This window comes from Sciurus carolinensis, chromosome 8 (genome assembly GCF_902686445.1).
Source record: "Sciurus carolinensis chromosome 8, mSciCar1.2, whole genome shotgun sequence".
Lineage (NCBI taxonomy): Eukaryota > Metazoa > Chordata > Mammalia > Rodentia > Sciuridae > Sciurus > Sciurus carolinensis.
In genome coordinates this window covers 107849568-107861642 of record NC_062220.1, presented here as the reverse complement: position 1 = coordinate 107861642, position 12075 = coordinate 107849568, and the positions used below count along the sequence as shown (strand labels likewise).

General features: G+C 41.8%; 1 protein-coding gene across 8 annotated transcripts in view; it reads right to left on the bottom strand.

Annotated features, from left to right (window-relative positions):
* Ikzf1 (IKAROS family zinc finger 1) overlaps positions 1-11828 on the bottom strand; it is a 95258-nt gene extending 83430 nt beyond the window's left edge. For 2 of the 8 annotated variants that reach the window (XM_047561999.1, XM_047562005.1), the window contains exon 1: positions 6973-7111. In XM_047561999.1, coding sequence (XP_047417955.1) covers positions 6973-6982 — 10 coding nt within the window. In that variant the 5' untranslated portion in view covers positions 6983-7111. Of the gene's footprint in view, positions 1-6972; positions 7112-10967; positions 11516-11650; positions 11727-11790 lie in introns of those variants that run through there. The other 6 variants (XM_047562008.1, XM_047562001.1, XM_047562009.1 and 3 more) reach the window with 6 other exon arrangements.
* Between the last annotated feature and the right edge of the window lie 247 nt (positions 11829-12075).

The window sequence follows — 12075 nt, the reverse complement described above, 5'->3', positions numbered from 1 at the left end:
CGGGGTGGAGAGGGGCAGGTGAAGCTGCAGAGAACACCACACAGAGGGAGTCTAGTGAGCACCCTGGGGACAGCAGTGCATGTGTGGAGCCCAGAAGTTCTACCTCTGTGCACACAGACCATGCTGTACTTTGTCATTAAAGCTCTAGAGCCACTTCCTGCCCTAGAATGTGGACTTTTGTGATGAAATCCACCTCACTTCAATTTTCACGCACACTTTGAACCAAACTTTCTCTGGCATTGGGAACTTGTGATCAGTGCAGTACTCAGGGACCCATGCTCAGAAGGTCCCTTGGTGTAATGTCTACTAGTGCACTGCATATAAATTCTTAATAATTTCTGAGCTGGTCCACAAGCCAGTCTGTATTGGGACTGCCAATTCTGTGTTTGACATGTCTCACTTCACAGTACTGACTTAATAAGCTTCTCCAACTTCCCCTCACTCTAAATGTGATCACTTGGGATGATTAAAAACAATGACTCGAAGGACACTTAAATCCCAGCCCATTCCTTCATAACCATGGCTCTGCATAACCTAGGCTCTGCATCTGGTTTTTTAAAGACCAAGTTAGCCCCTCTGATCCCACGTGGAAGCAATGCAAGTGTCAAATAGAAACTGGGATTGGTCTCAACTAAAAAGGAGTTGATTCAGTGAATGGAGTTAATCACAGAAGCAAAGTAAAGGTGTTTTCACAGTTTCACCAGAATGAAAAATCAAGATCATTAGGTTTATAAGGGGAGATGCCAGAAGGAATTATTTCATGAAAACATTCTGTGTTTTTTTACTTTGCATGGGAAACCCAAACAATTTCTGGCAAAAGCTAACCAAATCAATAGAAAATACAGCAGTATCAGTACTAGTTTTCACCTGTGCAATTCTTATAAACATGAATGCTTTTATTGTTTCTTTGGAGCAAGCAGTTCTGAATCTTGCACAAGGGGAAATAGATGCAGAGATAAGCTCAGGCCAATGTGACAGAGGCTGTTCAAGGCTGACCCCATAGGGGAACCGGCAGTGAAGTTTCTGTCATAATCCCCCATCCCTCCAAATCTCTTTGCCTTTCCATGTGTCTCCTCCATCTCATTCTCCCATCTCTATCTCCCCTCTCTCCTCTCTGTCCCTGACTTCCTCTCTCCCTCCCCTCTCTCTTTTCCCTTCCTCTGTTTGTCTCTCTCCTTCTGATCAAACAGGGAGAAACAGGTCCAACTTTCCTGTTTCATTTCAAAGGAGTCAACATACCACCAACTTTAGAGAAAAGGAGTAAAAAAGTGAAAATGGGCTCCAGGCTGGCAAATGGCACAGGGCCCCTTCCTCTTGGGTCCAGGCAGGGAAGTGCAGACTCACTGCCTTTGCAGACCCTGTGGAACCTCCCTGGGAGACCAGGAGCCTTTCTTGAAACCACCTCCTGCACCTTGCCTTTCCTCCTTCCACACAGAGGCTGGGCTGGAACCTGGCTGGCTACAGGAGAGAAGCATCCAACAGCCCTGGGCAGTTGCTGCTTCCAGGTGAGGAGCTGGGGCCAGTCTTCCTTGGAGAAGCCCTATTTCTAACCCAAGCTGCTCAGAGAAGGACACAACCAGAGTCCCCTAAGCATGCAAGCACGCAGGGCCACTGGGGAGTCGCTCTGAAAAGATCCTTCAGCTTCCTCCAGTGAGCACCTCCTTCCACATGCTTGCTATGAAACACAGGGCCTTTTCCAGAATTCTCATGAGCAAGGTGTGGATTAATGAATTTAGAAGGAAAAGTCAGCCCCTGTGAAGAATCACAACTTTCTTACTTTTCAAGCTATTAAGGAACTACGAAGCATGGGGCATGCCAAACTTCCTGAAGGAACTACTGAGAGTCAGTCAAAATTAGCCTACTCACTGGGAGAATGTAGTATGTCTCACATGCCTTAAAAAGTGCTCTCTGAGATTTAAACAATTGCCTCATGCCATCTTTTTTTTGTTTGTTTTCTAAGCAGATGCCTTTCCCTTGTCCCTGATACTGTTTAGGTAATTCTCATGTAGTAATGTTTCACATATCTTAAGTGCCATGTGTATGCCAAAAAAAGGCAGAAAAGGGTACTGGTGCTATCTGGCTTTATTCAGCAACCTGTTAAATGTATTGCATTGAGAGGTAAATTGTTAGGCCTCACAGGACTGTGAATGTCCTCTCTTTTGTCTAGCATTCTACTGAGAAGCTTGACCCAGTTCCAACGTACAGCTCGTATTCAATTCCTATTTGTTAAATATGTGTCTTTAACTCTCACAATCACACCCAAGGATCAATATTATCATTTCCATTTTACAGAAGAGAAAACTGAGGTAAAACAGATGGAGCCTTCCCAAGGTCATTTGTCCAGTAAGAAACAGAGCTGAGGTTGAAACAGGTTTCATGTTATGGAGATGTCTTCCCTCCAGCACTTCTGCTCATAAGAACTTGGCAGTCCACTGCTGTGGTCAAAAAATCCAAATGTCTGACAGGTGAGGAATGGATGCTTCTTACATTTTACCAGAAAATATCATGTTGTGTGCAATACTTTGAAATCAAGCCAAACTTTATCACAGAATTTCTACCATATAGTTAAGTTCTAGTTATTCAGTCAAATGTCTGCTCCTGGTTTTTCCTACTCCCCAGCAGATAAAAGCTGCACTAGAGTTACTTTGAGGGTTATTTCCTTAAATACTCAATGAAGCTTATTTTGAAGGGAGAAGGATTGGGGTGGGGGAGCAGGACAAGCCTATCATCTATTTAAAATGCCTAGGTCACAGACCTCTTTAATAAAATGCATTATTCCTGCTTAGAGACAAGTCCTTTCATCTTCAGACTGGAAGATTTTATTTTTGCAAATCTATCATATCACCGTGAATTACACTGTATCTTAAAAAAGGAAATGTTCCAAGAGAAAGCTAAGGCAATATGCGAAGTCTTTGTATCTAGTCAAAGAGACCTTCTTGGTTTGCGTAACAATTTGACAAAACAGGTTGGGAGAACATAAAAACTTCTGAGCACTCTTATTTCATTTCTGATTCTTTTCATTTTAAAAAAATTAGCTGCCAATCTGCACATTTTCATGATTACTCCACAGAGCATTGCTGGTGCAAATAACAATGAAAAACAAGATTTAAACAGGAAAGCAGGAATCCAATTTGGCTTTCACACTGCCCCTCCCCCTGCGATAAACTGAACCTTAGCAAACTCCAGCAATTTGTTCTACTGTGAACCTTCTTCTTGAGGGCAAATTAGCTCAGATGTGCAGTTCTGTCCTTGCATTTTCCCCACCATGGGTAGGAACTGATATGCAAAAGGGGAAGGGTCAAAGGGAACTGAGGAAGACTTATAAAACTAGATCCCAAAACCATGTTGTCTGAAAACCTTAGTCAAGAGGTATTTCAGACAGAAGGGAAAAATATACACACAAATGCACACGTATACACATGAGTATTTTAAAGTGCCACATAAATGTTGTATTACAAAAATTGTTTTAAAAAACAGAAAAAGTGGAGTGGGAGACATTTCTCTGTGCTTATATATTTGCTACTGCCACAGGATCACAGCTGGACTGACATTATATCACACTGTGTTATCTTTATTCTCTCATAGTATACCCTGTTTATATAAAGAAGAGAGGTTTCTTGTCTATACTATTTCACTGTCTGATCTCAAACCACTCACTGACACTATGGAAAAGACATAATGTCAAAACCGACATTTTTTTAAAATAGTTTCTGTTGATTTTGACCATCAACAATGGTCACCTCCTATGTCGTTTCCTCAAATATAAATGACTTTTACACTTTACCACTTAAATTAAAAAAAAAAAATCTTCAGTTTAGAATAATTTTTCTTCTCTTTTCTTACTGATTTTGGAAGCCTTCATGCATGACCAGGAACTGAGCAAAAAAATGAAGTACAACAAAAATAAGATCTGTATCTTTAAAAAAATATAGCAATTACTCCCAAAGTAATACTTTACAATCTCTCATGAAAGTGTTGATGGCTTGTTATTTATTATTATAAATTAAAGAGACATAGGAAACCAGGAATAGATTTTGTGTTCCTATTATTTTCTGATTTTTTTTTCATTTTTTAAAGAAATAAATGCAAAGTTAAAATATTTAAAAGTAAATTCTTTTACTCAGTAAGACATTATGGTGTCCCAAAGACACCCTTCTGGCTTTAAAGTCAGTTTTACATACTAGTAAATTATTTCACGTGGACATTTTAAAACTCAAAATTCACAAATCATAGTTTGTAGAAAAATCCACTTACACACCCATAACATTTCCAAACAATACACCCTACTGCAATATTAGTGTTTCTACAAGGCCATTCTACTTCAATTGTATGAGTTTATTTGGTGAAAGTTGTTTTATTTAGACCCAAAGAAGTAGGATCATCCAGATCTCCAAAGGAACATCCTGCTATCTGAAAATCCATACATATACTATTTATTAAAATTTGAAAAGTCATTAATTGAGCTGTCTTCTGAAGATACTTTCCCAGGTACTATAAACTTGTCATTTTACTTATAGTTTCAACCATCTAGCTGGTGGTGAGTCAAGATCTACCAATCTAGATACAAACCCAGAAAAAAAAAATATTCCAGATCAAATACTTTATGGGATTCACTGTGATATACATTTTATTCTTATTCTTTCCTTAGAAAAGGTTACTTGGTCCCATCTATTTAGAATAAGGTTATTTAGCCACTGCTCCAGGGAAGACGAAGAAGTATAGATACTTTGCTTGCTGCCTTCAAGTTGGGGTAGGCCTCATGGAAAAGGTGGAAACTTTCCCTAAAGGATTGGAATTGTGAGCTCTCCAAGTTGGGGTAGGCCTCATGGAAATGGTGGAAACTTTCCATAAAGGACTGGAATTGTGAGCTCAAGTCCACTCACAACACTCACAAAATTATCAGCTATCATCAATTACAATGAGATAACTTTTTCATAAAAACTACATATAAAAAATACCTATGCTCACAGTATACAGAACATGAATTCAAAAATTAGGTTCCTGAAATCATGGCTTGGTCTCTTAATGACTTTCATACTTTGGGAATTCACCCCAACTTCCAGTGGTTTAGCTGAAGTCAGAGTAAGCAATATCTAAGAAGACTAAAGGGACTAATTAATGTATCAATTAAATAATGACTGCCATGGACCAAAAACCCAAGGACATAAAAGAGTATCCCTCAATCATCTGCATTGGTTTTTCAGTTGGATCACGTTAGCAAAAAAGATCTAGATTTTTATTCTATCCTGTGATAGACAGCATGGCACTGGTGTCCTCTGATACAAACCTGGAGGCATCCTCAATATATTCACGGCCAACAACATGGACCATGCAAAAAGATCCATGTAAAACATAGGTGTCAGGTCCAACCAGGATTGTTTGGGCTGATTCTGTAATCCTTCACCTTCTGCCTACAGTGTCCTCATGCAAATGAAGGGAGGACAGGGTCATTGGTAAAACCACACAGAACCTTTTCTACTTCCTCATTTGTATGTCTACAAAAATCAGCATGTCTTTATTTATAATCTGGCAGAAAATGCTCATGCCATCAGAGAGCTAAGAAAAGCTCATTTTAGTCATATTTTTCTGCAGCTCTCAAATAAATTGAAATAATTTATTTTCAATGTTTTACTCTAGTATTGTTTTTTAACAAACTTCCTTTCTTTTACAAAATCCCTATCTGCTCTTAGTTGAAAATTCTTTAAGTTCAGGCAAACATAAACAACCTTCATGTTGTTTCAACACACTCATAGCAGAAAAGTACTAGAAAATTTCAAACCAATTTTTAAATAGTAATTAACCACCTTATGTTTAAGGACTTGAGATAATGAGCAGTTGGTTTTAATTTAATAAAATGGGATACACAACTATCAATATGTTTTTACAATGAATCTCTTTGAATATCACTTTAATTTTCTGCCCTACACAAAATGCAGCACAAATAAGAAGGAAAAAGGTCACTTTTTCAGGCTAAAAGTGGGGCTCGCAGTAGGGGGTCGATGGCTCTCTCCAGTTTCCATTAAAAGCACTGGAACACATTTCAGAGTGCCTCAGAAGTAAGCTAAAGGTCAATTCCTCATTTTCATGTCTCCAAAAGATTCAAAATTAAACATTTTCCCCATTAGGTCCAGGGAGGTATCTTTTGTGGAATTTTATTTGTTCCAGTGAAAATGTCGTGATATAACAAATTAAAAAATATCAAAAACTGCTAAGTCAATATTCATCATAGAATTCCTAGCTTTGGAAAAAAGATTCTAATTCAAAGCATACTGCTCATTTTCAAATAGTTTCAAATTAACAGAAAGAGGTGTGAAGTGTAGATTTTTGTGTGTCATATCAAAACTAGAGCACAAAAACCTACTTCGTTACAGACAACGCCTTACAAATACTTACTGCAGTTCTTAGTTAGTTAAGTCTGTCCAAAAACCACACATATGACAGAAAGGAGGAAAGGAAGGCAAGAGAAAGAGGAAAAGAAAGAGAAGAAAGGAAGAAAGACAAGGCAGACAAGACTTGAGAGTGGGATTCTCCCTTCACAATGCACTGCTGTCCATAATACATAACCATCCATCCATTATCATTAACTTCTGGTGAGAAAATGGCGGGAAGAGTCAGATTTCCTGTAGCAGTGAACTGCTTGCTAAAGAAAAATGAATCACTGCACACTTGAATGAGAAAATATGAAGAAAGCACTTTGGCACTAATTAGGGCCCACTTTAAGCAATTCGTTAAGCCATGGCCCTGCGCCACAAGCCATCAGGAGGTGGAGCATGGGGCCAACCTGAAAGTAGAACATGCAGATGGAGCATAATGATGCTCTCCATCACCCCAAGACAGTGAACCATGACAGGGTGCCAGGGTGGCACTCTGGGAGCAGGCCACCCACCATAAAAAAAACCAAGAGAGAAACAGAGGACCACACTGGCTATTCCAATCCATAAAAGCACAGCAAAGAAACCCAGTGACACTCACCAAACAACATGTGCCTCCCCACCACCAAGCAAGAGGTGCTGCTCACACACAAATCCAGACTTTGAGATCCACAGTTGCTTCTCAGAGTCCCTCTCTGACACAGCCACCTGGGAGGACCCTGGTGCCTGGTGGGGCCTCAGTTCCCTCCCTCTCTTCCTCAAAGGTCCTGCTACTGCCTTCACACTCCACTGGGGTGCAGAGAAAGGTGGAACCAGTTGCCAAATATGCAAAAAAGGAGGGAAGCTAGTTTTCTCTCAGGAAAACACACACAGGAAGGGAGCCTGGGCTTCCTGTCCTAACCAAAAACGAGTTCAGAAATTATTTGAACGTCTGATTCGTCAGGCTTGTGGTGGAAAAGGGTGTTCTTTTAGTCAACAGGAATTGTGAGTTCCCCAAAGACACAAAATGGCCAAGGAAGAAAAGAAATAGGGTCAGGCCTGAGAAGGAGAAGACTAATGGGTTCCACACCAGTGACCTGGGGTTTTCAGCATTTTTAACTGTTTATCATCAGGTGGCTGGCTGAAGACACCTCTTGCATCCTACCTATTTATCAGAGTCAATCATGAGAAAGAGAAAATGTCAACTGAAACAATGTGTCCGTTGTCTGCAGATTAGGCCTCAGTTGCTCTCCTACTGGGCCCTTCTCAAGAGTAACCACCAGCACACACCAAGACAGGGATAGGCATCCACACCCCCACTTAGAAACCTTTTGCAAACCTTCTTTTATCAGCTGTTATATTTCATCTGTAATATGCAGCACTGCATCCCTAGTGTTTCATCATGTCTTAAAAATATTTGTTAGAATATTTAAGAACAGTTAAGAGCTATGTCAAACAAAAGCTAATAAAGTAATAGCACTGAAAATCTAAGAATTGAAACATATATTCCAAGGAGATGGAGGTATGAAGGCACTTATTAAGATGAAAGAAATATAAGGAAGCCATGGTCGACAAGGACCCCAGTGTGAGCATTTAGTCAGTACCAGGGTCAAAATAGTATTGTTATTTCTATAGTTTGGTTGAGGGTATCCTAACACCCTAACAAAACACTCTTTCTCCTTAGCACCTTATCTGAATTTTAAGAAAGAGAGCGTGTACTTGTGTCTGTGTGTGTGACACACACAGAGAGAGAGAGAATTAGTTTAATGTTGATCCTCTGAAATTCACCATTTCTAAGACCTAGATCAAAAACGTGCATGTGCCTTTTTTATGAACCAAATATAACAACTTCTTTTAAGATGTAAAATGGATTGATATTTTTGTCTTGTATGCTTAAGAATGGGTCACTTGTTGCTTTTGCAACTCATCTTTCTTCCCATAAAGTGGAAGGATTAAACAATGCACATATGAAATGAAATAGTTCTGAGTTCTCTGTAAATACAAATGTAGGGACACTGGACCCAGAGTGGTGTTCCCAGTCAGAGCAGGAGCTACAGCAACTCTGTGACTAGAAGAAGGAGCCACAGTGCACCAAATGTTTGTCAGTCTTAGAAATAGGCAGCAAAAGTCAGGGTTTCCAGAGCCTCAGAGGGCTCTTCGTTTGCTTTCTGTAAGCTGGATCCACTTACAAGACTTTTCCTTAGAATACAGCAACAAGAATCAGCACTTATTTCATAGTGAAATTGCTTTATAATTTCAAAGATTAGAGAAGGAAAAATGTAACATTAAACAGTGCTACCTTGATGAATTCTCGGCTAAGTGCAGTTACATGAGATGAAAACACAAAATTAGGCAAACACTCAAAATACTAATATCATTTACACTGAAACTCACCATTATAAATAGAGATAATCATTTTGTTTTAGTAAAAGGTAAAAATAAAATAAAATAAAATAAAATAAAATGGTAGCTTTATTACTCAGGTCAGGTTCATATGATTTAAAACTCTTTTCCACACTGCCTGCATGCCCCACTCCACACTGTGTGCAGGCTTTGTGGGTTTGTGATAGTGTGTGTGTATATGCATGTACATATATAATTTATTTACTGTATATATTAGTATATATAATCTTGACAACAATGACATATAATTCTCTCAGGTTCCAAAGGTTTAACATTTATATTGATAATATGCTACCATATTAAGCAAATGTGATGCACATCATTATTAATCAAGAGAAAAATATTCCCTAAACCAAAGAACCACCATTCTCACTCCAAGTCTCCAACCAAGTAAAAAATATATATATATATATATATAGTGGCCTATAACTCTGCTGGGCTTTAGACCTCTTGGTCAATAAATTAACTTTTGAACAAAGGAATCATTTTTAAGGATGGCCACAGTTTACCTTTTGTTTAGGAGACTGTGCACAAACTTTTCAAAAGAGTCAAACATAGCACACTTCTATTTGTAACTGCTGTGGTCTCCTGTGAGACCACGATGGTGGGCTATTATTGCTCTTATGCTCCTGAATTTGGGGAGGAAGATGTAGTTTTCCCAGATGTAGCACACTAATGAAGACGCTGATGAATTCAACAAACAACTACTATGCAGTTTCTAAACTCCAGTCTTCAACTATCACCATGATACAAAAGGGGAAGAAAACAGAACCATTTAACTCAAAATATTTTCATCATTAGCTCTGGTGGGTTGAAAGCCTGAGAAGCACTTTTTTTTTTCCATGAAAAAAGGTATGTTCATGGGAAAATGTGAAATTAGACATATTCTATCAAACCAGATGTTAGTTTTTAAAATGTGAAATCATTACTTATAGTTATTACTGTAACATGTTCTGTGTGTTACAGGATGTAAGCAGGTGAATCTTCCTCTCATGAATATCTGTCCCCATTTAAATTTTAAGCCATATACCAAATAATCCAATGAAGCAATTCAGGGACATTCTAACACAAATGATGCTTAACCTGTTATTTTTTAAAAATCCCATATAAAAGATGAATCCAGTTAACCTCAATGAACAAACATCTTCAAACAAAGAAATTCAAGAGGGCTTGGACATTTTCTTGCAGGTGTCACTCTCCCCTCAACTGAACCCAAATGAAAGATCCTTAAAAGCATCTGAATTTCCATTAAAGTTAAAAATATACATATTAAGTATTTTCAACTTTTATAAATTTTCCTTTCTTAACAGAAACTGATTTCACTAGTAAGAAGATATTCTTTAACACCATTTTGTCTCTAGAAGTTTAAAACAAGGTACTTCAAAGATGAAATACATTCTGCAGAAGGGTGGTAAATCATGCGTGGGTAACATGAGCAAAGCCCTGAGTTAAAATTCACTCTGGGTGGGCTACAGCCCCTAAAGGGAAGGGAAACTACATTTGAAAGCTGTGCAGCTTCAGACCTTATGGAATCGTTACACTATTTTGGCCACTGGATGCGATATCCTGTGCCTCCAAATTAAAGGGAAAAATCAGTCACCCGCTTCTGAGATTACTGAGGAATCACCAATGATGCTTGACAGATTTTAAAAATGCATTTCAAATAAACCTCAAGTCATCTGATGCTTTACTATTACTGAAGGTTTTCCTGAGAAGGATTCCTGACCCGTAGGGAGCAATAGTACCAAGTTTTCAAAACCGGGATAATTCCTGTTTGCAGAAAGCAAGCTCATACTAGATCTTAAACAGAAGTAAAATGCTTTCACCTCAAAAATATGGAAAGTTTATTATTATTATCTTTATTTTTTTTACCAATGACTTTACAAAGGCTGAATCTGTGATCTCGCTATATATGTACATATGAATTCGAATATGAGCAGGAGCTAGAACATCTTCGTGGTGACAGCGGAGCTGCTCAGAAGTGTCCCATGTCGGCCTGATCCTGCACTACAGTCACAGCCTAAAGTGGTGGAGGCTTTGACAAAACTCATCGCTCTCACTGCCCTCAGAAAGGGGAGGCAGACGTGAGCAACGCCGACACTAGGGATTACGAATGTTACCGCCTAGTCTGTCCTTTCCAGCTCTTAAATTTTTATTTTTAAATCCACCAGTTACCCAAGTTTTCCTACTTAAATTCAATTTGAAAACACTCACGTGGATTTGTGCGTCGCACTTTGGGGGCCAAGATCGATCCTCCGGGCGAAGAGCAACCTTGGAGCCGGGCTCCCTCTGCCCTGCGGGGCTCGACCCGATTGCCCGCCTCGCCGCGGTTCTACGACCCGCTCGGGCTGTACTACGCTGGCTGCTCGGGGACCCAGAGCTGTCGCCGCGTCGCCACCTTGGGCGCGGGCCGCGCAGGCACTTGTTAGAGTGCCCTGATAACTTGGCCGCGGAGCTCTTCCCAGCTTTCTTTCACAATGACTTCCTGAAGTTGCTCACTCGCATTGTTCCCCATTTCTCCGCCACACTCCCCGCCCCCCGCAGGCTCCGACCCGGCTTCGCGCTCCCGGTCGACCCGCTGCCCCGCGCTCACAGCGCCGCCCGCGGGCAGCGCACTTCGTTCCCTCCGAGGCGGCCGCCCCCGCCGCGCCCGCGCGTCTTCACCTGCGGCCGCCCAGAACAGCGGTGGCCCGAGCGCGCGCGCCCCCGCCCAGCACTCCGAAAACTTTGGGGTGGCGCACACTGCCTGTCCCCAGCTTGACTTGCCCTCAGTCCTCCCGGCCCAGCGCACGCATCGGCCGCCTCTGGGTGCGCTGCTCCGGGACACGGACCGATGCGCGGAGTTGAAAACAGAACGGGACACTGAGAGGTGCGCGCCGTCCCGTCCCAGTCCCCACCGCTGGATTCCAGCTTGCCGGACGCCCGTCCCAACAGCAACTCTGGGGCCTGCCGCGGCGTGCGCACAAACTTTGTAGTGGCGTCGGGCTGGGGCCAAGACCCCCAAGTCCGCCTGGGCGGCGACCGGCGCGGGCCGTACCTGCTGGCGCTGCCGCCGGCTGCAGCCCGTTCGCCCGCGCCGGGCCCGCTCGGCGCGCCGCCGCCACCCCCGCGCGCAGCGCGCCCGGGCCCTCCCCTTGCAGCCAAGCTTCCTCATTCCAGCGCAGCATCGCGCCGCGGCCCTGAGCGGGATGCAGCGGCCGACGCTTTGCCGGCGGGCCAGGCAGCCCAGCTCCGCCGAGATGCTGCAGGACCCGCGCGTAACTCGGGGGGAGGGGGAGCGCGGTGCGGGCCCGCAGAGAAGGGGAGGGGTACGCGCGCAGCC